Source organism: Venturia canescens, chromosome 11, assembly GCF_019457755.1.
Source record: "Venturia canescens isolate UGA chromosome 11, ASM1945775v1, whole genome shotgun sequence".
Taxonomy (NCBI): Eukaryota; Metazoa; Arthropoda; class Insecta; order Hymenoptera; family Ichneumonidae; genus Venturia; species Venturia canescens.
Window position 1 is genome coordinate 14,391,982 of NC_057431.1, and position 23,060 is coordinate 14,415,041.

General features: G+C 36.9%; 1 protein-coding gene across 5 annotated transcripts in view; it reads right to left on the reverse strand.

Moving 5' to 3' along the window:
* The window catches only part of LOC122418197 (alpha-tocopherol transfer protein-like), a 232,972-nt gene that overhangs the window by 78,756 nt on the left and 131,156 nt on the right, over positions 1 to 23,060 (reverse strand). For all 5 annotated transcript variants that reach the window (XM_043432273.1, XM_043432271.1, XM_043432272.1 and 2 more), the window contains one exon: positions 12,596 to 12,910. In XM_043432273.1, coding sequence (XP_043288208.1) covers positions 12,596 to 12,910 — 315 coding nt within the window. The remainder of the gene's footprint in view (positions 1 to 12,595; positions 12,911 to 23,060) is intronic.

Here is a 23,060-nt window from a genome sequence, read left to right on the forward strand (position 1 = left end):
ATGCGAGGTAGCTATTTAATTTTTTTTGAGAGTGAACAAATTTTATTAGATTTATAATTCCATGGAGTACTAACACTTTCTGTTATGAAAGCAAAAAAAAATTTTTGCTTTGCGATTTTTGAGAAAAAACCAGGAAAATATCGAAAAGTGGTTTGAGCACTATACAAAAATTTTTTTAAAAATCTGAAATTTTGGGAAAATTACTTTTTTTTGATGTACTAACGATTTTCGTTGGAGCTCTGAGAAAAAAAAATATCGATTTTTTTGCATCACCCTAATATGCATATATAGAAGGCATTCTGTATATCTATAATTTAAAAAAAATGTTTAACTGTGAAAAAATATGAGATCTATTGTAACATATACAGTGAATGGATTACGTTTCCTGTAGGAATTCTGAATTTTGAAAATAAAAAAAAATGAGATCATTTTCTAACGTAGCCAAGTACAGTGAATGAATTAAGGTTCTTGTGGAATTCATTCGTGTACACTTTTAGCCCAAATCCCTCACTTATTCAGAAAAATTTTCCAGCAAACGTCACAGAGCAACAAAGGTTTCTCGAATGATTCTGCAATTATTAAGAGATTATCATCTGTTTTTATGCTAGCTCGGGTTATAAACTTAAAACAGTTTACGCGTACAAGTGCATGCATTGTATCTATACGATGAACTGCACAAATTCATTTTCAACATTACACACAAGCTTGGCGTGCATGGTTTTCAATCGGAAGTTCGGCGAAGGAATGCCTCATCCGTCCATATATTTGAAGAAAACTTGATGATCCTCTCATGTAATTGTTTTTTAATTTGCCATCCCTTTTCCATCCAAGTATTTTATTGAGTAGTTCGACGTGAGATCCCGCGCTGTGTACACAAAGAAAAATAGCTATTCTTGACTAGTTCGACTGATAAATTCATTACTCCAAATGTTTCGTATTCAACGCGTTTTCTTTTCTCAAATCAATGTTTACACAGCTTACTTCTTTGTTCATCCATTTCAGTACTTGTGTAATTCATCCAATCATCTGCCTATTTGGTAAAAAAATGAGTGTACGGACAAACGAGTGAAAGTGACGCGTGGATAAATTAAAATGCGTATGGGCATGAAAGAATGGCCGTATCTATCCGTACAAGATAAAGGCATATAAAGGGATTGATTGATTTCATTTCTTTATCCGTTCGTTTAATTGTTCAATTTTATCCACAAATTTCACCCATCTGTATTGTTTACCAAATCATTATATAACAGGGCCTCTCTTATTTTATTGAGGAATCGGTTTTTTTCACAATCGTTCTTACAATTCTAATTAATTATTGTTTTCATAGTAAATTTGAACAATTGTCTCTTCCCGAGCTTCCGATTGAAAACCATGCACGCCAAGCTTGTGTGTAATGTTGAAAATGAATTTGTGCAGTACATCGTATACATACAATGCATGCACTTGTACACGTAAACTGTTTTAAGTTTATAACCCGAGCTAGCATAAAAACAGATGATAATCTCTTAATAATTGCAGAATCATTCGAGAAACCTTTGTTGCTCTGTGACGTTTGCTGGAAAATTTTTCTGAATAAGTGAGGGATTTGGGCTAAAAGTGTACACGAATGAATTCCACAAGAACCTTAATTCATTCACTGTACTTGGCTACGTTAGAAAATGATCTCATTTTTTTTTATTTTCAAAATTCAGAATTCCTACAGGAAACGTAATCCATTCACTGTATATGTTACAATAGATCTCATATTTTTTCACAGTTAAACATTTTTTTAAATTTATTTATTGACAATGCGGATATAGAAAATCATTTAAAACGACGGTCACGACCTTTTAATACTTGGCGTGCTTTTTTACTTTTTGAAGTTTTAATATTTACTGATTTCACTTCTTTTTGCGAGGCGTGACAACTATATAGGAACCGTATTTCATTCACTGTATTTGTCAACTTCAGAAAACAATTTCATTTTTTTTTTATATTTTGAAGTTTTTTATTGATCATGCAAATATAGAAAATTATTGGAAACTACGGTCGCGACCTTTTAATAATTGGCGTTCTTTTTTTACTTTGTCAATTATTTTTTTTCTGATTTAGCTTATTTTTTAGAGGCGTGACAATATTTACTTAAGAAAAAAAATACATTCCTCGTCTTCGACGAAAATTTTTAAAACGATTTGTTTCAAGTTGAGTGCTTTTCTCTATGTGACAAAAGCAATCGACACAGCCAATTTTTCTATGTAGACGGACGAAAACTGTGCGGTTATGTTCATGTGAGTTGAAACCTTTTACAAGCAATAATGGTGTCGATTTTGATTATCCATTCAGCAAATCGAATTTTCCATTGAAAGATTGGGAAATTCCTATGCAATGGGATGATATTTTCATTTTCTATTCCTTTTTTTGAAAAGCTCCACTTGCTTACTTGGAATAATGATTTTTAAAACTATCTTCTTCTCATTCATGGATTCCATGTTGACATGGATACTGTCAATGGTTTGCAATGTCCAAGGAGATGTTTCCATGGAATTGAATGTCTAAGACCACAGCTTTATGGTTATTGGTGTCCAGTAATATTTTTTCATGGTCTTTTGTAACGTCTGAACCTGCCTCGTCAATGTAAACTATTAAATCGCAGATCTAGATATCGATAACTATGAGGAAATATATTGTAAACCATTGCACCGTTTACCTAAATATCGGGAACTATAAAATTGTCGAATATATATTGAAAAATACGAAGGCATCCACCTAGACATCGAAAACCCTATAGTCGCTAAACTAGACATCGAAAACTATAGAGCCGACGACCTAGATATCGAAAACCTTAGAAAAACTCACCACACTATCGGAAACTATGGAGCCGTTGACTTTCATATCGGGAACCATGGACAAATTCACCTCAACATCGGAAACTATGGAGCTATCGACCGGGATATTGAAAACTATGAAGTCGTCAACCTAGTCCACGAAAACAATGGGAAAACATACCTGGACATTGAAAACTACGGAGCCGTTGATCTAGACCTCGAAAAGCATGAAAAAACATACCAGGACGACGAAAGCCATAGAGAAATATACCTAGCCATTGAAAACCATGGAGCTGTCGACGTAGACATCGAAAACAATGGAGCCGTCGACCTAGACCATGAAAACCATGGAGAACCATAACCAAACATCGAAAACTATGGAATTGTTGACCTAGCATCAAAAGCCATGACGGAATATACCTGGACCACGAAAACCATGAAGGAACATACCTAGAAGAAAACTATGAAGAAATATACCTGGACATCCAAAACCATGGAGGAATATACCTAGACATTGAAAAATATGTAGACACATACCTAGACATCGAAAAGTATGGAGACATCGACCTAGATCACGGAAATGATGAAGAAATATACCTAGAGAACAAAAACTATGTAAGCTCAGACCTAGCCATCGAAAACTGTGGAACCATCAACTTAGACCACGAAAACCATGGAGAAACATACCCAGACATCGATAACTATGGAGCCGTCGACCTCGCCCACGAAAACCATGAAAAAAAACGAAAACCATGGAGGGACAGATCTAGACATTAAAAATCATGGAATAATACACCTGAACATAGAAAACTATGTAGAAACATACTTAGACGACGAAAGCCAAGGAGAAGTATACCCAGCAAATGAAAAGTATGGAGCTGTCGATGTAGACATCGAAAACCATGGAGGAATCTACCTACACCACGAAAACCATGGAGAAACATATCCAGCCATCGAAAACCATGGAGGAATATACCTGAACCACGAAAACCATGATGAAACATGCCTAGACATTGAAAACAATGGAGGAATATACCTGGACGACGAAAAACATGGAGGAATATACCTGGACCACGAAAACCATGAAGGAACATGGTCTTCGTGGTCCTTCATACTTGGTCATTGAAAACTGTGGAGCCGTCGACCTCGACTGCGAAAACCATGAAGAAACATACCTATACCACGAAAACCATGGAGAAACATATCCATACATCGAAAACCATGGAGGAATATACCTGGACCACGAAAACCATGTAGGAACATATCCAGATATCGAAACCCATGAAGGAATATACCTAGACATCAAAACCCATGGAGGAATTATCCTAGACCACGAAAACCATGAAGAAACATGCCTAGACATTGAAAACCATGGAGGAATATACCTAGACATCGAAACCCATGGAGGAATTATCCTCGACCACGAAAACCCGAGAGAAACATACCTGGGCATCGAAAACTGTGGAGCCGTCGACCTCGACTGCGAAAACCATGAAGAAACATACCCAGACCACGAAAAACATGGAGGAATCTACCTACACCGAGATAACCATGGAGGAATATACCTTGATGACGAAAACCATGAAGGAACATGGCTAGACATTGAAAACCATGAAGAAACGTACCTAGACCACGAAAACCATGGAGAAACATATCCATACATCGAAAACCATGGAGGAATATACCTGGACCACGAAAACCATGAAAGAACACGTCTAGACATCGAAAACCATGAAGGAATATACCTAGACATCAAAACCCATGGAGAAATTATCCTAGACCACGAAAATCATGGAGAAACATACCTAGACATCGAAAACTGTGGAACCATCGACCACGACCGCGAAAACCATGAAGAGACATACTTAGACCACGAAAACCATGGAGAAATATACCTTAGACATCAAGAACTATGGAGAAATACACCTGCACATCAGAAACCATAGAGGAATATACCTAGACATCGAAACCCATAGAGGAATTATCCGAGACCACGAAAACCATGGAGAAACATACCTGGACCACGAAAACCATGAAAGAACACGTCTAGACATCGAAAACCATGAAGGAATATACCTAGACATCAAAACCCATGGAGAAATTATCCTAGACCACGAAAATCATGGAGAAACATACCTAGACATCGAAAACTGTGGAACCATCGACCACGACCGCGAAAACCATGAAGAGACATACTTAGACCACGAAAACCATGGAGAAATATACCTTAGACATCAAGAACTATGGAGAAATACACCTGCACATCAGAAACCATAGAGGAATATACCTAGACATCGAAACCCATAGAGGAATTATCCGAGACCACGAAAACCATGGAGAAACATACCTGGACATCGAATCCTGTGGAGACGTCAACCTCGATCGCGAAAACCATGGAGGAATATACCTAGACATCTAGAACTATAGAGAAATATACGTGGACATGAAAAACTATGGAAAAATACACTCGCACATCAGAAACCATGGAGGAATATACCTAGACATCGAAATCCATGAAGGAATTATCCGAAACCATGAAAACCATGGAGAAACATACCTGGACATCGCAAACTAAGGAGCCGTCGACCCAGACCTCGAAAACCATGAAAAAACATACCTAGACGACGAAAGCCATGGAGGAATATATCTGGACATAAAAAACTATGGGGTCGTCCACCTAGAAATTGAAAATCGCGATAGAATGTACCTAAACCTAGTCCTCCAAAACCCATGAGCTATCGCTCTAGACATCCTCGAAAAATCCAGCGGCGTCGACCAGAATTTTATATTTTTTTCTTTCATTATTTATTATTCAATGTTATTCGTATTATTTAATTTTTTTATTTTATTATATTATTATCATTTTATGTTATATATTGTATAATATAACTTATTCAGAAAAATTTTCCAGCAAACGTCACAGAGCAACAAAGGTTTCTCGAATGATTCTGCAATTATTAAGAGATTATCATCTGTTTTTATGCTAGCTCGGGTTATAAACTTAAAACAGTTTACGCGTACAAGTGCATGCATTGTATCTATACGATGAACCGCACAAATTCATTTTCAACATTACACACAAGCTTGGCGTGCATGGTTTTCAATCGGAAGCTCGGGAAGAGACAATTGTTCAAATTTACTATAAAAACAATAATTAATTAGAATTGTATGAACGAGTGTGAAAAAAAACGATCCCTCAATAAAATAAGAGGGGCCCTGTTATATAATGATTTGGTAAACAATACAGATGGGTGAAATTTGTGGATAAAATTGAATAATTAAACGAACGGATAAAGAAATGAAATCAATCAATCCCTTTATATGCCTTTATCTTGTACGGATAGATACGGCCATTCTTTCATGCCCATACGCATTTTAATTTATCCACGCGTCACTTTCACTCGTTTGTCCGTACACTCATTTTTTTACCAAATAGGCAGATGATTGGATGAATTACACAAGTACTGAAATGGATGAACAAAGAAGTAAGCTGTGTAAACATTGATTTGAGAAAAGAAAACGCGTTGAATACGAAACATTTGGAGTAATGAATTTATCAGTCGAACTAGTCAAGAATAGCTATTTTTCTTTGTGTACACAGCGCGGGATCTCACGTCGAACTACTCAATAAAATAGTTGGATGGAAAAGGGATGGCAAATTAAAAAACAATTACATGAGAGGATCATAAAGTTTTCTTCAAATATATGGACGGATGAGGCATTCCTTCGCCGAGCTTCCGATTGAAAACCATGCACGCCAAGCTTGTGTGTAATGTTGAAAATGAATTTGTGCAGTTCATCGTATAGATACAATGCATGCACTTGTACGCGTAAACTGTTTTAAGTTTATAACCCGAGCTAGCATAAAAACAGATGATAATCTCTTAATAATTGCAGAATCATTCGAGAAACCTTTGTTGCTCTGTGACGTTTGCTGGAAAATTTTTCTGAATAAGTGAGGGATTAGGGCTAAAAGTGTACACGAATGAATTCCACAAGAACCTTAATTCATTCACTGTACTTGGCTACGTTGGAAAATGATCTCATTTTTTTTTATTTCCAAAATTCAGAATTCCTACAGGAAACGTAATTCATTCACTGTATATGTTACAATAGATCTCATATTTTTTCACAGTTAAACATTTTTTAAAATTTATTTATTGACAATGCGAATATAGAAAATCATTTAAAACGACGGTCACGACCTTTTAATACTTGGCGTGCCTTTTTTACTTTTTGAAGTTTTAATATTTACTGATTTCACTTCTTTTTGCGAGACGTGACAACTATATAGGAATCGTATTTCATTCACTATATTTGTCAACTTCAGAAAACGATCTCATTTTTTTTTTATATTTTGAAGTTTTTTATTGAAAATGCAAATTTAGTAAATTATTGGAAACTACGGTCGCGACCTTTTAATAATTGGCGTTCTTTTCTTACTTTGTCAATTATTTTTTTTTCTGATTTAGCTTATTTTTTAGAGGCGTGACAATATTTACTTAAGAAAAAAAATACATTCCTCGTCTTCGACGAAAATTTTTAAAACGATTTGTTTCAAGTTGAGTGCTTTTCTCTATGTGCCAAAAGCAATCGACACAGCCAATTTTTCTATGTAGACGGACGAAAACTGTGCGGTTATGTTCATGTGAGTTGAAACCTTTTACAAGCAATAATGGTGACGATTTTGATTATCCATTCAGCAACTCGAATTTTCCAATGAAAGATTGGGAAATACCTATGCAATGGGATGATATTTTCATTTTCTATTCCTTTTTTTGAAACCTCCAATTGTTTACCTCGAAAAATGATTTTTGAAACTATCTTCTTCTCATTCATGGATTCCATGTTGACATGGATACTGTCAATGGTTTGCAATGTCCAAGGAGATGTTTCCATGGTATTCAATGTCTAAGACCACAGCTTTATGGTTATTGGTGTCCAGTGACATTTTTTCATGGTCTTCTGTAACGTCTGAACCTGCCTCGTCAATGTAAACTATTAAATCGCAGATCTAGATATCGATAACTATGAGGAAATATATCGTAAACCATTGCACCGTTTACCTAAATATCGGGAAATATAAAATTGTCGAATATATATTGAACAATACGAAGGCATCCACCTAGACATCGAAAACCCTATAGTCGCCAAACTAGACATCGAAAACTATAGAGCCGACGACCTAGATATCGAAAACCTTAGAAAAACTCACCACACTATCGGAAACTATGGAGCCGTTGACTTTCATATCGGGAACCATGGACAAATTCACCTTAACGTCGGAAACTATGGAGCTATCGACCGGGATAGTGAAAACTATGAAGTCGTCAACCTAGTCCACGAAAACAATGGGAAAACATACCTGGACATTGAAAACTACGGAGCCGTTGATCTAGACCTCGAAAAGCATGAAAAAACATACCAGGACGACGAAAGCCATGGAGAAATATACCTAGCCATCGAAAACCATGGAGCTGTCGACGTAGACATCGAAAAAAATGGAGAACCATAACCAAACATCGAAAACTATGGAATTGTTGACCTAGCATCAAAAGCCATGACGGAATATACCTGGACCACGAAAACCATGAAGGAACATACGTAGACATTTAAAACTATGAAGAAATATACCTGGACATCCAAAACCATGGAGGAATATACCTAGACATTGAAAAATATGTAGACACATACCTAGACATCGAAAAGTATGGAGTCATCGACCTAGATCACGGAAATGATGAAGAAATATACCTAGAGAACAAAAACTATGGAAACTCAGACCTAGCAATCGAAAACTGTGGAACCATCAACTTAGACCACGAAAACCATGGAAGAATCTACGTAGACCACGAAAACCATAGAGAAACATATCTATACATCGAAAACCATGGAGGAATATACCTGGACCACGAAAACCATGTAGGAACATATCCAGACATCGAAAACTATGAAGGAATATACCTAGACATCAAATCCCATGGAGGAATTATCCTAGACCAGGAAAACCATGAAGAAACATGCCTAGACATTGAAAACCATGGAGGAATATACCTAGACATCGAAACCTATGGAGGAATTATCCTAGACCACGAAAACCCGAGAGAAACATACCTGGACATCGAAAACTGTGGAGCCGTCGACCTCGACTGCGAAAGCCATGAAGAAACATACCTAGACCACGAAAACCATGGAGGAATCTACCTAGACCACGAAAACCATGGAGTAATCTACCTAGTCCACGAAAACCATGGAGAAACATATCCAGACATCGAAAACTCTGGAGGAATATACCTGAACCACGAAAACCATGGAGGAATCTACCTAGACCACGAAAACTATGGAGGAATGTACCTAGACCACGAAAACCATGGAGAAACATATCCATACATCGAAAACCATGGAGGAATATATCTGGACCACGAAAACCATGAAGGAACATGTCCAGACATTCAAAACCATGAAGGAATATACCTAGACATCAAAACCCATGGAGGAATTATCCTAGACCACGAAAACCATGGAGAAGCATACTTGGACATCGGAAACTGTGGCGCCGTCGACCTTGACCGCGAAAACCATGATTAAACATGCCTAGACATTGAAAACCATGGAGGAATATACCTAGACATCGAAACCCATGGAGGAATTATCCTCGACCACGAAAACCCGAGAGAAACATACCTGGACTTCGAAAACTGTGGAGCCGTCGACCTCGACTGCGAAAACCATGAAGAAACATACCCAGACCACGAAAACCATGGAGAAACATATCCAGCCATCGAAAACCATGGAGGAATATACCTGAACCACGAAAACCATGATGAAACATGCCTAGACATTGAAAACCATGGAGGAATATACCTGGACGATGAAAAACATGGAGGAATATATCTAGACCACGAAAACTATGGAGGAATGTACCTAGACCACGAAAACCATGGAGAAACATATCCATACGTCGAAAACCATGGAGGAATATATCTGGACCACGAAAACCATGAATGAACATGTCCAGACATTCAAAACCATGAAGGAATATACCTAGACATCAAAACCCATGGAGGAATTATCCTAGACCACGAAAACCATGGAGAAGCATACTTGGACATCGGAAACTGTGGCGCCGTCGACCTTGACCGCGAAAACCATGATTAAACATGCCTAGACATTGAAAACCATGGAGGAATATACCTAGACATCGAAACCCATGGAGGAATTATCCTGGACCACGAAAACCCGAGAGAAACATACCTGGACTTCGAAAACTGTGGAGCCGTCGACCTCGACTGCGAAAACCATGAAGAAACATATCCAGACCACGAAAACCATAGAGGAATATACCTAGACTTCGAAACCCATGGAGGAATTATCCTCGACCACGAAAACCCGAGAGAAACATACCTGGACATCAAAAACTGTGGAGCTGTCGACCTCGACTACGAACACCATGAAGAAACATACCTAGACCACGAAAACCATGGAGAAACATATCCATACATCGGAAACCATGGAGGAATATACCTGGACCACGAAAAGCATGAAGGAACACGTCTAGACATTGAAAACCATGAAGGAATATACCTAGACATCAAAACCCATGGAGAAATTATCCTAGACCACGAAAATCGTGGAGAAACATACCTAGACATCGAAAACTGTGGAACCGTCGACGTCGACCGCGAAAACCATGAAGAGACATACTTAGACCACGAAAACCATGGAGAAATATACCTTAGACATCAAGAACTATGGAGAAATACACCTGGACATTAAAAACTATGGAGAAATACACCTGCACATCAGAAACCATAGAGGAATATACCTAGACATCGAAACCCATAGAGGAATTATTCGAGACCACGAAAACCATGGAGAAACATACCTGGATATCGAAACCTGTGGAGCCGTCAACCTCGATCGCGAAAACCATGGAGGAATATACCTAGACATCAAGAACTATAGAGAAATACTATGGAGAAATATACTCGCACATCAGAAACCATGGAGGAATATACCTACACATCGAAATCCATGGAGAAATTATCCGAAACCATGAAAACCATGGAGAAACATACCTGGACATCAAAAACTAAGGAGCCGTCGACCCAAACCTCGAAAACCATGAAAAAACATACCTAGACGACGAAAGCCATGGAGGAATATATCTGGACATAAAAAACTATGGGGTCGTCCACCTAGAAATCGAAAATCGCGATAGAATGTACTTAAACCTAGTCCTCCAAAACCCATGAGCTATCGCCCTAGACATCCTCGAAAAATCCAGCGGCGTCGACCAGAATTTTATATTTTTTTTATTTTTATTATTTATTATTTAATGTTATTCGTATTATTCAATTTTTTTATTTTATTATATTATTATCATGTTATATTATATATTGTATAATATAATATATATATTATATTATATATTAATTATAATAAAATATTTATTATAATAATATTTTATTATTAATTAATATTAATAAATAAAATATATATTATATAATTATATACATATTTTATGCGCAAACCAGGAGCTGGTATTGGCCCCGCTGTGCGCCCATTCTCTGTCTCTCTCGCTCGACGACGCAGAAGGAGAGGGGGTAGCCGCGTTCAGCGTAGTGCGTGACGTAGAGTGTGACAAAAGTAAGAAATCGTGCAACGGACGTAAGTCCAAATGTAAACAAGCGTAACTTACGCCCCTCTGTCTCTAAGAAAATGAAAATCCCGAAATGATGGATTTTAAATCACTAACGTTACATATCTCAGGATCTACTGGACGGATTTACTTGCAACAAAGACCAATGGAAAGAGAAAAATCGAAAAAAAATCGTCACAAATTTTCAAGCTGTTTTATGAAATGGTTTATTTGTGAGAGCCATTTGAAAATTCTGTGACGTCATAAAACCGGCATATTGGCGTATATAAGAGTAGCGGCAGGGCTCGCGCTGGCTTTTCTTTTGCGCTGCAGTTTTTCCTTTTAATACTTGGCGTCGAGCCGCTACCGCGTCTCTTGATATGCATATTTAGATATACAGAATGCCTTGTTCGCTATATTGTCGTTTTAACTTTTAACCCCCACCCGAATTTTGTGAATAATACCAGAGAATCCTGAAAGTCTGAGAATAATCGATTTCCTTCCAAATCTCTGTCACGATAGAGTAACAAATGACTTTACCTTCGATGTGATTTTTTTGAATTTAAACGCTTCTTAGAACAATTTTAATGTTAAAATTCGGAATTGCTAAGTTCTCCTTCGATTGATATCATAAATTTTATTGCTGCACGTAACTTGAATGGCAACTTTTTTGATTTATTAAAACTTTCTCAAGTTCGTGGTCACGAATTGATATAAATTTTGATGCTTCACGCAACTCAGATGGAATTTGTTTTCAATGTATATAATTGTTCAAAGAATATGAGAAGAATGGGGCATCGGTTTACAAAATGTTTTCATGCGCGATTTTCCGGTTGTTTATTTCTCACATTTTATTTGAATTTCTTTTCAGTTTACAAAATATTTACAGATTTGTACCTACTTTTTTTTTAATAAAATGATTATTCATGATTTGTGAAAGTTTTTTGGAATTGTTGTGTTGAAATTATTTATAGTTGATTTCACAATTTTTTTAATGGAAGTTTCTTATATTTTTAGTGATATGATCGGATCACACTGGACCATCAATATACTTGCCCCAACCTTTCTCCCCTAAGGGGAATTTTTAAGGTTTAAATTATTCTCTATTTAACTGGCGAGTCTTTGTTTCTCCTATTGAATATTCAATTACCTGGGGGGTTATTGTCCAAGCATGGGCCATTGTAATGCCCTCGAGATCGAAAATGACGACACCTCCGAGTATTTGTGCAACTGGCTCAAGAATTCCAAGCTCTAAAATGATGACAGTGGCCTTAAAAAGTTCCTCGATACCATATTTTTTTGGATCCCAATTTCCAATTCTGTAAATCATCATACGACGTCCACAACGGGTTCTGTATCCTGGAACTGTCATGACATCGTCGTCACCAATATGCCGCATTTTCAGGGGATCCACACCTTGATGTATATCCGGATGTTCCTCTTTGAAGTCGTAGTACCTCACTACCTGTGAATATTTCAAAAATTATTTTCATTCCTACATGAATCACTTGGTTTCATTTAGACTAACAACTTGACTTTAGAATCGTGAAAAGAATACTAAGTTTTAAAAAATTACGGTGCACCTGTAGGAGGGTCGTTATTTGGGGTTCAAATTTATTTTACTCTTTCCGCCCCCTAAATCGGTTCGACATACATAAAAAGTAATGCTGTCATTTTTTCAGATTTTTAAAACAATGCTTAACCCTCGTTCAATCTGGATTTCAACATTTCTTCGAGAACTTTCGATTAATTCGAATTGGCGATATTCAAGAATATTTGCTATTGACAACGACGTTGGATCTCGGTGCTGGCACACGCATCACGAGTTCGACGGTTCAGAGTGAGGGCTTCGCGTTAGCGTCCCACCGCTCGATGTTTTGACACTCGTACTCAATGACCAACGAGATCTACGATGAAATGACGTACGACCTTTTTCGTTCGAACTACCCAATTTTCATTCTACCGATTCTTCATTGATTTTCAGAGGCTCGTCGCTCGCTCATAAAAATTTTTAAATATGGAAGAAAAGAATATAAAAATAAAATAAATCCTATGTTACTGTATCGCATGAGAACTTTCAAGAGGAATATTCGTTCGAGAGGAATTCCAACAACGTCGAAAGACGTATTCCCCTGAACCATCTCTGTGGAATTATACATTTTCAAGTATTGAGCAAAATTGCCACATCATGCGATATAGAAAACTTCACTTCATCTGTAACCTCATCTCTAATCTCTCGGTCATATTACAGATTGAGATTAGATATACAACACGAAAGCTTGAAACATCACTGCAATACAGTCTACCTTTCAAAGTATAATGTGAAACTATTCGAAACTTTTTAAATTTCGAACTTTAAAATTTTTTACCATTATTACTTTAAAAAATAAAAAAAAGAAAAGGATTGGAAATCTACCAGGAAACTTGACACAGAATGAAATCGAACTGTCCCAGTCCTTCTGAACAGATCGGACACTCTCCTAAGAATCTTGAGCTCAAACGAACTCGAATGAGCCCGGCCCTCTTAACTTGAAGAGAAATGGTGTTATTTTGGTATGTTGAATTCTGAGTGCTATTTTATATGACGTTAAAGTGCGCTTTATTTTATCAGTGATATTTGAATGAGTAAGATTCTCTTTTATGTTTGTTTATTTTCATGAGTGTATGGGTGAGTCTAACATGGCGAGATCTCGAGGCAAGCCTGGCATTTGGCAATTGCGTGTGCAAGTCAAGCTCAACGAGATTCGAGACGAGACTGGCTCTTTGTTTGCTCAGAGAGCGTTATTGCAAATGTAGCGTAGTGAGGTACAAGACGAGACTGGCTACCGGAGCCTTTGCGCTCAGGATTTTATATCCGCCAAAACAAAGAAATAATAATAATAACAATAGTAATAATAAGGGGTTTCTCGTGATTTGCTGCTTAACTTAATCTCGAAGCAGGAGTTTTCCTTCTAAGATCTTTTATTGGCCCCGTGATTCTCCACACGAGTCTCAATTGGCCGAGTTGAGCTGAGTTCACACTGCGTATGTGCGAGAATTCATAAAAATTTAATAAAACAACTTTTTTTCAAGAGTTAAGTCACAACTTATATAAAACCGTAAAAGTTCCCCTAGGGGAAAAAAGGTTGGGACAAGTATATTGATGGTCCCTTGTTTCCTGATCATATCACAAAAAGTGTAAAAAAAAATTCTATAAAAAAAAGTTACGAAACCGACTGTAAATAATTTCTACATAACAATTCAGAAAAAAATTTACAAATCATAAAAAAAACATTATATTAAAGAAAAATAAATTTGAAAAATTCTATAAAAAAAATTACGAAACCAACCGTAAATAATTTCTACATAACAATTCAGAAAAAATTATACAAATCATGAAAGAACATTATATTGAAGAAAAATAAAAACCCGTAATTATTTAGTATTTTTGAAATCGATGCCCCGTTCTTCTCATCTTATTCTAACAATCAAATCAAATGAAAAAATTTTTTATTCAAGTTAAGTGCAGTATGAAAATTTATGATATCAATTCGGGGCCAAGTATTTTATTAGTAATTTATGGAAATTAGTAGAAAATCAGAAGCTATAAAAAATCTCAAAATCTTGCTTTCTAACAATTAGAACAATGCCAACCATTTTTTAAATATAATCACCACGAGTGAAAAATCAAAACATACAATTGTGTTTGAATGCGAGTTAAGAATACTCTTCCGGCCCAAGCAACGGTGAAGTCATGATTTACTTTTCTTTTCTTAATCTATGGCGGTGGAGACTTCTAAAAAGGAACATCACTTTGGTGTCCCCCTCCGATTTTCTTGAAACTGCTGTATGTGAAAGAGCATTCGAAAGTAAAAGACACGTATTTTTTTTTTCATCGGTGGAAAAACGGTTTTAAGGGGTAAAACCACTCTTGAAAGTAAGGCATGTCAGGGGGTGATTTTACAGTTTCTCCAATAAGCACTCAACTGATTTCGATAAAACCAAAATCAAAATGTTTCTTAACTTAAGTGATGAAAAGTTCACCATGTGCACAAAAAAAACAGGGGTTTAACCACCCTTACATTCTTATATTTCTCACGCCACAATGAAAAGGAATGAATATGATGGAATGAAACGGATAAAAACATGAAAATAAAGTTCACGTATTTTCGCATTTTTGCAAAATAGCAGTCTTAGGGGGGTGAACTACCCCTTTTTTGAATTCTCGTACTGTAGGTAGCTTATTTCTGTTTTACATGTTTTTGCTGATTAAAAATTCAAGATTTTCTGACGTATTGAAGTCAATACAAGACTCTGAAAGGGTAAACCTCCCCCACTCAATTTTTCTCTTTATTCGCTATTTCAAAATTTCTCCCTGCATTTCGTTCAATTTGGTTGCTCTGCATCGAAATTACAAATTTAATAATTTTAGGAACGTATAAAACTCGTATTGACCTGGATCGCGGTGGTTTGGCGGGGGGGGGGGGGGGGGGGGGGGGGGGGAGTTCCTACATCTACTTTTTCGGTAATCATAAAAAGCTTGTAAATTGCACGTAAATTAATAGATACCATGCTACGGATAAAAATGTCTCTATAAAACACTTTTTTTAACTTTGGCGGAAAAATAGAGGTGTAGACATATGACCCCGGTATTTGTGCTAGATAAAAATGTTATTAAGTAGTTATGATCACAGGATATTTTTGGCATTCTCACACACGGAATGACATTAGTCATTCCGATAATTCTCGAGTGGGCCCACCACGTTCCCAAGACATCAGGAGTCGTGAGGGAGGCCTCCCCTCGGCCTTTTAGAGCTGCCCGCCAGATCCCCAAGAGGAAAGACACCCGTATCACGGTCCTTTAGTCGAAAGGGGTGCTTTGAGTGAGCGAGGGAGGTGAGAGCAGCCGGGAGGTAATGGTCTATAGGATCGTGTAAAAAGGCGTAATGGAAATTACTTTCCTTACATGCTTCTCGTTTAAAAATCCCGCGAAAGCGCGAGCCACGAGCCCGTGCTTTAGTTCGCACCTCGCGTGTGAGCGCTGCAGTACAGGGGCCTGGTAATGGGAATAACGCCGAATCTCGCGGACCGCTCGCACGCACAGCCAGTCGAGTTCCGAACACCGTACCGGCGAGCCAGCGTCCGAAACTCCAAAGATCGAGTCTTTGTCTGTGTGCGGCGAACGTGTTTCCTCGGTAAGTCCAGTCTTTTTCTCCACCGCGTTTGGTAATTAAGTCGAGTCTTTAAGTTTCGGAATACAGTTCCGGGTTTTGTAGAATTTATGTAGCGATTCTGAGAGGCATGAGGGAGAAGTATCGAGCAGGATTATGGCCGATACTTCCCGGGTCTCTAATCTTTTGTATTGCAGTTTTGCGTGGCTCGGCTTGATTATTAAACTCGCTCTTAATTTGACCTCCGTAGTTATGCATTATTTTGTTAAAGTATTGAGAATTAGTGAGTTATAGTTTTTGTTAAATTTGCGTGGTAGGCGCTGGAATATTCCACGCACTAACGCATCTCTCTCTCTCTTTCTCTCTCTAAACGGTCTAAAACTTAATCTAAGCAAATCCAAGGCTATCATACTAGGCAGTGGCAAGTACATAAATAAATTAAACGTAAATACTCTTCCTGTCATAAGCATTGATGGTGAAATTCTACCCTATGTTCATGAAGTTCGAAATCTGGGCGTTATCATGTCATCAAATTTATTGTGGGCAAAGCATGTAAATAGTATTTCTAGTAGGTTAAATGGAGTAATGTATCGTCTTAGACACAACAGAAACGCACTCTCAATCGAGGTGCGAAAAATAGTAGTTGTCACACTGGTATTTCCAGTTCTCGACTATTGTTGTATTGTTTATAACGATCTCACTGCAGAACTAAATACCAAGCTGGAGGTTTTGTTGAATTCAGGCATTCGTTATATCTTTAATTTAAAATACGATGAGCACATTACTCCTTACCGAAGACAGTTACGCTGGCTAACTGTAAGGTCTCGTAGACTTTATTTTATTGGTATACTGATCTATCGAATTCTGAACAACCAGGCACCGTCCTACCTCATTGAACTTTTTCCGCGCGTTAATGCATCTCTCAGGACCAGCTGTCGCAGAGAGGCTGATATTTTTCACATTCCATCGCATCGCACCAGTACTTATAAAAATTCGTTTGTCATAGCCGCCATCTACTTTTGGCACTCCTTGCCAAGTCAGATTCGAAACTCATCATCTTTGAATGTTCTGAAGACTCGCCTGTTTTCCTATTTATTCGAAGTCGTGGATATGTAATTACCAAAAACGGCAATAGCCACATAACTCGTATACTTATCATCTATTTTTGAACTTGTTGGTTTTATTGCTAAGCTACCGTACATAGTTTAGACCTGCGCTATCATTTTTTGATCATTCCTATCCTAAAACAAAACTGTACTGTTACCACTATTCTACATTTATTTTTAAATTTAATTTGGTTCCTCACTCATATCTTTAAACTTCTGTTTATTTCCCTTTATTACTACGGCATAATGATGCCTGAAATGTATTTTTTCGTTTCACCAAAAAATACTGTTTGTATACTTGTAATTTAAATCGACTATTTATAGTTTATTTTTAAATGTTTTATACTACTCGTTATTTATAACTTTATACTTTTTTTTTTGTATTTTTTAGCCTCAAGGACGTATGTCCAAGGCTTAATAAACATATCAATCAATCAATCTCTCTCTCTCTCTCTCTCTCTCTCTTGAGAGTCGTGTGTTGTATCGCTCCGTGACGTGTTTCTTTTGTGGTCAGCTTACGGGCGTTCTAGTTGCAGATTATGGTGTGCTATTTTTCGCGCTTCAATCTGAAATATCGTGTTTTGTATCATTTTTTCAGGAAAAAGTGAAAATTGGAGTATAAGTGGCGATAGTCTCCTAACCTAAAACTGTCATCGCTAGTGATTCTTTTTCCCTCCAAAATTGAGAAGTCGGCTTTGCGCATGTGTGCGGTTATTTTTATCAACAAGCTATCTGCGCAGCCATTTCGTCCTATCAAAGATATTACACCAAGTCTATCAAGAGACTCGGTAGAGTCTCGGGACAAGTATATTGACAGCCCTGTCGTCTGCTAGCCCGAGGCTCTCGCCGAGACTATATTATCTCTGAATAAAACGATTCGCGGTGGTGGGGGTAAAATCGACATGTCATTTTCTTGAATTGCGAAGCTCAGGAGTTATGTCGCAATTTGAAAATTGAACTTTTAGCTAATTAAGAAATTCTCTTTCTATTGCGCCCAAAATCAGCATGATCGGTGGCGTAATTGCTGAGAAAAAACTTTGCACGGGCTCAAGATTATGCAAAAAGTACCAACACATTTACGCAGCTGACGTATCCGTATATGGGTTCAGACCGATACATACAAGGGCTTCTTGATGCCCATCATAACCAATCACCGGTGAGAATCTATCCGTCTCGACCAATCGCCGATGAGAAAGTTTCTGATAGTCCTCAATGTTTTCTTGTATACCGTCTGTTATCGTCTGTTATGTTATTATAAAGTGATTGCGATCGTAGCCCCGTGGATCAACGGTGCAAGATTTGCAAATTTCGTTTAAATAAATAAAACATTATTGGAAATAGCAGTGGATATAATCAATTTTATTTTTTTCATAAAAGAAGTTTCAATAAGTTTCGAGCCCAATTCACGACAATAATATCTATAATAAATAAAACCTCAAAAGTGGATTAATTGATCTCATACAGTGTACTGAGTGTGTCGTGAAAATTAAGAATTATCTGTTCTACTTCGATATCGTAATATATACATAGATAGCAAATTTGCGAGATTTCGCGTCATGTTGACGTTTGAGGTTATGACCGCCGGAGTGCTGTTGCGTGCAGAGTGTAGAAAAATAAAAGTGGTTATTGAAAAGTGGAAGGAATCGATATTATTAATGACGTGACTAATTAGTGTTGAATAATAATAATAATAACAATGAGAAAAAAAACGTTCGTTCATTATAACCTCTAAAACGTTCTTTCCAAACAGAAATTCTATGTTGTGTAATTACATTAAAGAAAGAGGTGGATGGTTGTGTGTAAACGAATTCAAATAAATTTTAAAAAACTTTGGTCAAGTAATTCAATGTATTGTTGTCATAATTTCTTTCATTTAGTTTGGCTGTGTTCACCAGTCCCTTTTTTCCACCTCCTTAGCTTACAGTGTATTGTCATACCAATTTCTATTTGTTCTCCAGACAATACGAGAGATATTCATATTTCTATTTTTTTTATATTAATTTCAACAAGATAATTTGAAATATTTATAACAAAAAGCTTTCATAATTGCTTGTTCATACACCCAAGTTTTGAAAAATCTTTGAGCCATGTAAATGCATAGATATATTCACTTGAGTTGTTACATGATAAATTTGGAAATTTATTTCAATAAGTCATTGGGTGCTTAATTTTCATGATATTAAAATTTGTATCTTCGAAATGCAATGAACACCTCTAAAGTTCGACAAAGTGATGAAGCGACATGTATATTGAATATTTCCAGACCATGTTTGCGATTGGCATTGTGGGTTGAAAAATTCATGTCTGTAAGTCTACACCTGATCATTTTTGGACGTGATCAAATATTTTGTCTGCGGATAATCATGGAGACATACAAAATTACAGCATTTTGCTTGCTTCAACATGCATCGTATCTGTCACTGATTTTTTGAATGTGTCATAATAAGTTTCAAAAATGTGGTTCATGTAATTTTGAAGTGTTTTTCCCTATAGCATCAAAGTCTGTATAACTGGTACGTAGCAAGTACCTATGAACTTTGATATTTCTGTGAAATAGCACTTTTCATTTAAATCAAATAAAAATCAATCATAAAAAAACGAAACTGTACGGGAGAATCCGGTTAAAAATTTATTGAAATGCGATTTAGGTTAGTTATGCCGAATGAAATTCGTTCGCTGGAAGAAGTGAGAAGGAAACACTGCCGTCATAGCAATACAAACTGGGGAGTTATTTTGGAACCTTCAACATATTTAATGTGCAAAATGTTTTTTATTTATCGATGCATAATAACATCCTTTGTATATTACAGGACAATTTGTTTCCATTCTTATTAAATTAGTGCAATTAAGAGAAAATTACTTGAAGATAACTCTCTAAATTCCCTCTGCATGAATATTTGTGCTCCAACAGTTCTAAAAAAGCCCTGATTTTTATTTAAATATAATAAGTTTAATGGAAAGTGATGGGCCGGACAAGTACTTTTAACTCATATTTAAACATAATTTCTATCGATCCAATCGACGTCGAATATTGTGAATAATATCAGTAGCTCCTGAAAGTCTGAAAAAAATCGATTGTCTCTGCCATCATAGAGTAAGAAATGACTAGCTTGCATGTGATTTTTTTGGATTTAAAAGCTTCTTAAAACAGTTCCATAATGTTGAAATTTGGAGTTACTCATAAATTACTTGTCCTTCGATTGATATCATAAATTTTAGTGCTGCACGTAACTCAAATGGTAACTTTTTTCAATTTATTAGAAAATACTTGGCCTCGAATTGATATAATAAATTTTAATGCTGTACGTAAATTAGATGGAATTTTTTTAGTTGATTTAGCCCTTCGAATCAAATAAGAAGAATGAGGCATCGGTTTCCAAAATGATTTCAAGCGCGATTTTTCGGTTTTTATTTTTTACTTGTTATTTGATTCTTTTAACACTTTAAAAAATAGATACAGTTTAGTTTTTTTTAAAGATAATGCTTTTTCAAGATTTGTGAAATTTTTTTCGAATTGTTCTGTATTTTTTTTATAAAATAATTTTTTTGCCCATTTTTTATAAAAATTTTGTTTTAAAGTTTTTTTCATGGATGGAATTATCAACAAACGAGGGATCATCAATGTACTTGTCCCAACCTTTTTTTCCTAGGGGTTAAGTGCTTTGGCCGCCTGAGAATACTCACGCATGCGCTTGTTTCACACTTATCTTCTCGCTGTGTGATTCGCAATCGATTTGATCCATTACGACTACCGCTACATCTCCTGGGATCCACGGGTAGCCACACCTATGCGCAGGCGCCTGTCAGATTGATCATGTCTGCTCTACTGGCCGGTTCTGCTACTATTACCGTCGCACGCATACATATATGAAATATTTTATCGATCGAGCTTCGATCGATAAAACGACACTCTTCACGACTTCTGATTGATGTTATGAGCAACGTGTCATCTGTTTCATCGATGTGGTGACGTAACAAACACAAATCTACTGCTTTTTGGAAGCCGCACTACACGCATATTGGACGGTGTTTCTACTCATACGTCTCCACAATACATAGTAGAATTGAGAGAGTTTTTTCCTTATCACTCGGTTGCTTTCACATATAATTTATCTTCGTCGACTGCATTACTCTCGATCGTTACGATCAGTTATTATACTCGTTGCTGCTTCGTGACCATCACCTACATCTATTCTATGTCATAGTCGTATTTATTACTGTTTTTACCGTTAGTTCATTCATTGAAATCTTTACTGTTTCAAATTGCAATGTGACAAATCGATGCGTGCTATGTAATAAATTTCTCAGCAGATCCGAAACGGTCATATGTTCTGGCGGTTGTCTTCGTACGTTTCATGCTGAATGTGTTGCCAAGCGATTTAAAATACAGATCTCTAGTCTTAATAGTGGAAAGATGTTCTCTTGCGATTCGTGCACTACTCAGCCTTCGAATCTCGTTCAACAAACCTCTGACAATCAGATGGATGTTGTTGTGCATACTTCACACACTTCAAATGCTACTCCGCCTCAACAAATTTCTATCACTACTCTCGACGATATTATGAGACAAATGCAAATTCTTTACGAATCTACCAACGCCTCGATTCAGAATACTAACGCTACTGCCAATGCGCGTTTTGACTCCATCCAAAACTCCATCGCGACTATAGTAGACAGTGTCTCCGAGTTAAAAACCGATGTAACTGATCTTCGCTCTGACGTTGGCACCTTGACTGCGTCCCATGAATGTCTCCCTAATGATGTTGCAGTATTAAAAACCGATCTAGCTGCAGTTAAAGCCGAAAATGCCTCTCTTAAAGAACAAATTGCTCAACAGCAATATGGTCCTAGTAGCTCAGGCGTTACGCACAACAAATTTCTTGATGAAATCATTCTGTCTGGTCTACCGTCATCTTTACTGTCAAAACCTCCGCGTGAAATTGTCAAACACATTTTTGATGCTCTAAATGTTCCTGAGCTTTTAGGCGACGTTTTAAACATTCGTCAACTTTCTAAAAAATCTTCGAGTGTTGGCGATCGAACTAGCACTCAAAATAAAATTGCTCCGAAGCGTTTTGCTCTTTTTCTCACCATGAAATCTCCTAGGATACGTGAACACATAATTTTAAAAAAGCGAGAAAAACGAGATCTTTTTATAAAAGAGGTATTTGGGCTAAATCTCAAAGGACACATTTTTGTGAACGAAGTTCTGCCGCCTGCTATTTATAAACTTCTACGTCAAATCAAAGCTAAACGTAAAGATCTTGGTCTTGTTGCGGTGTGGCCCACCACTGATAGTGTTAGCGTGCGTAAGTCCAATGGCTCCCCAGTTATCAAACTCTATTCGGATGCTGATCTC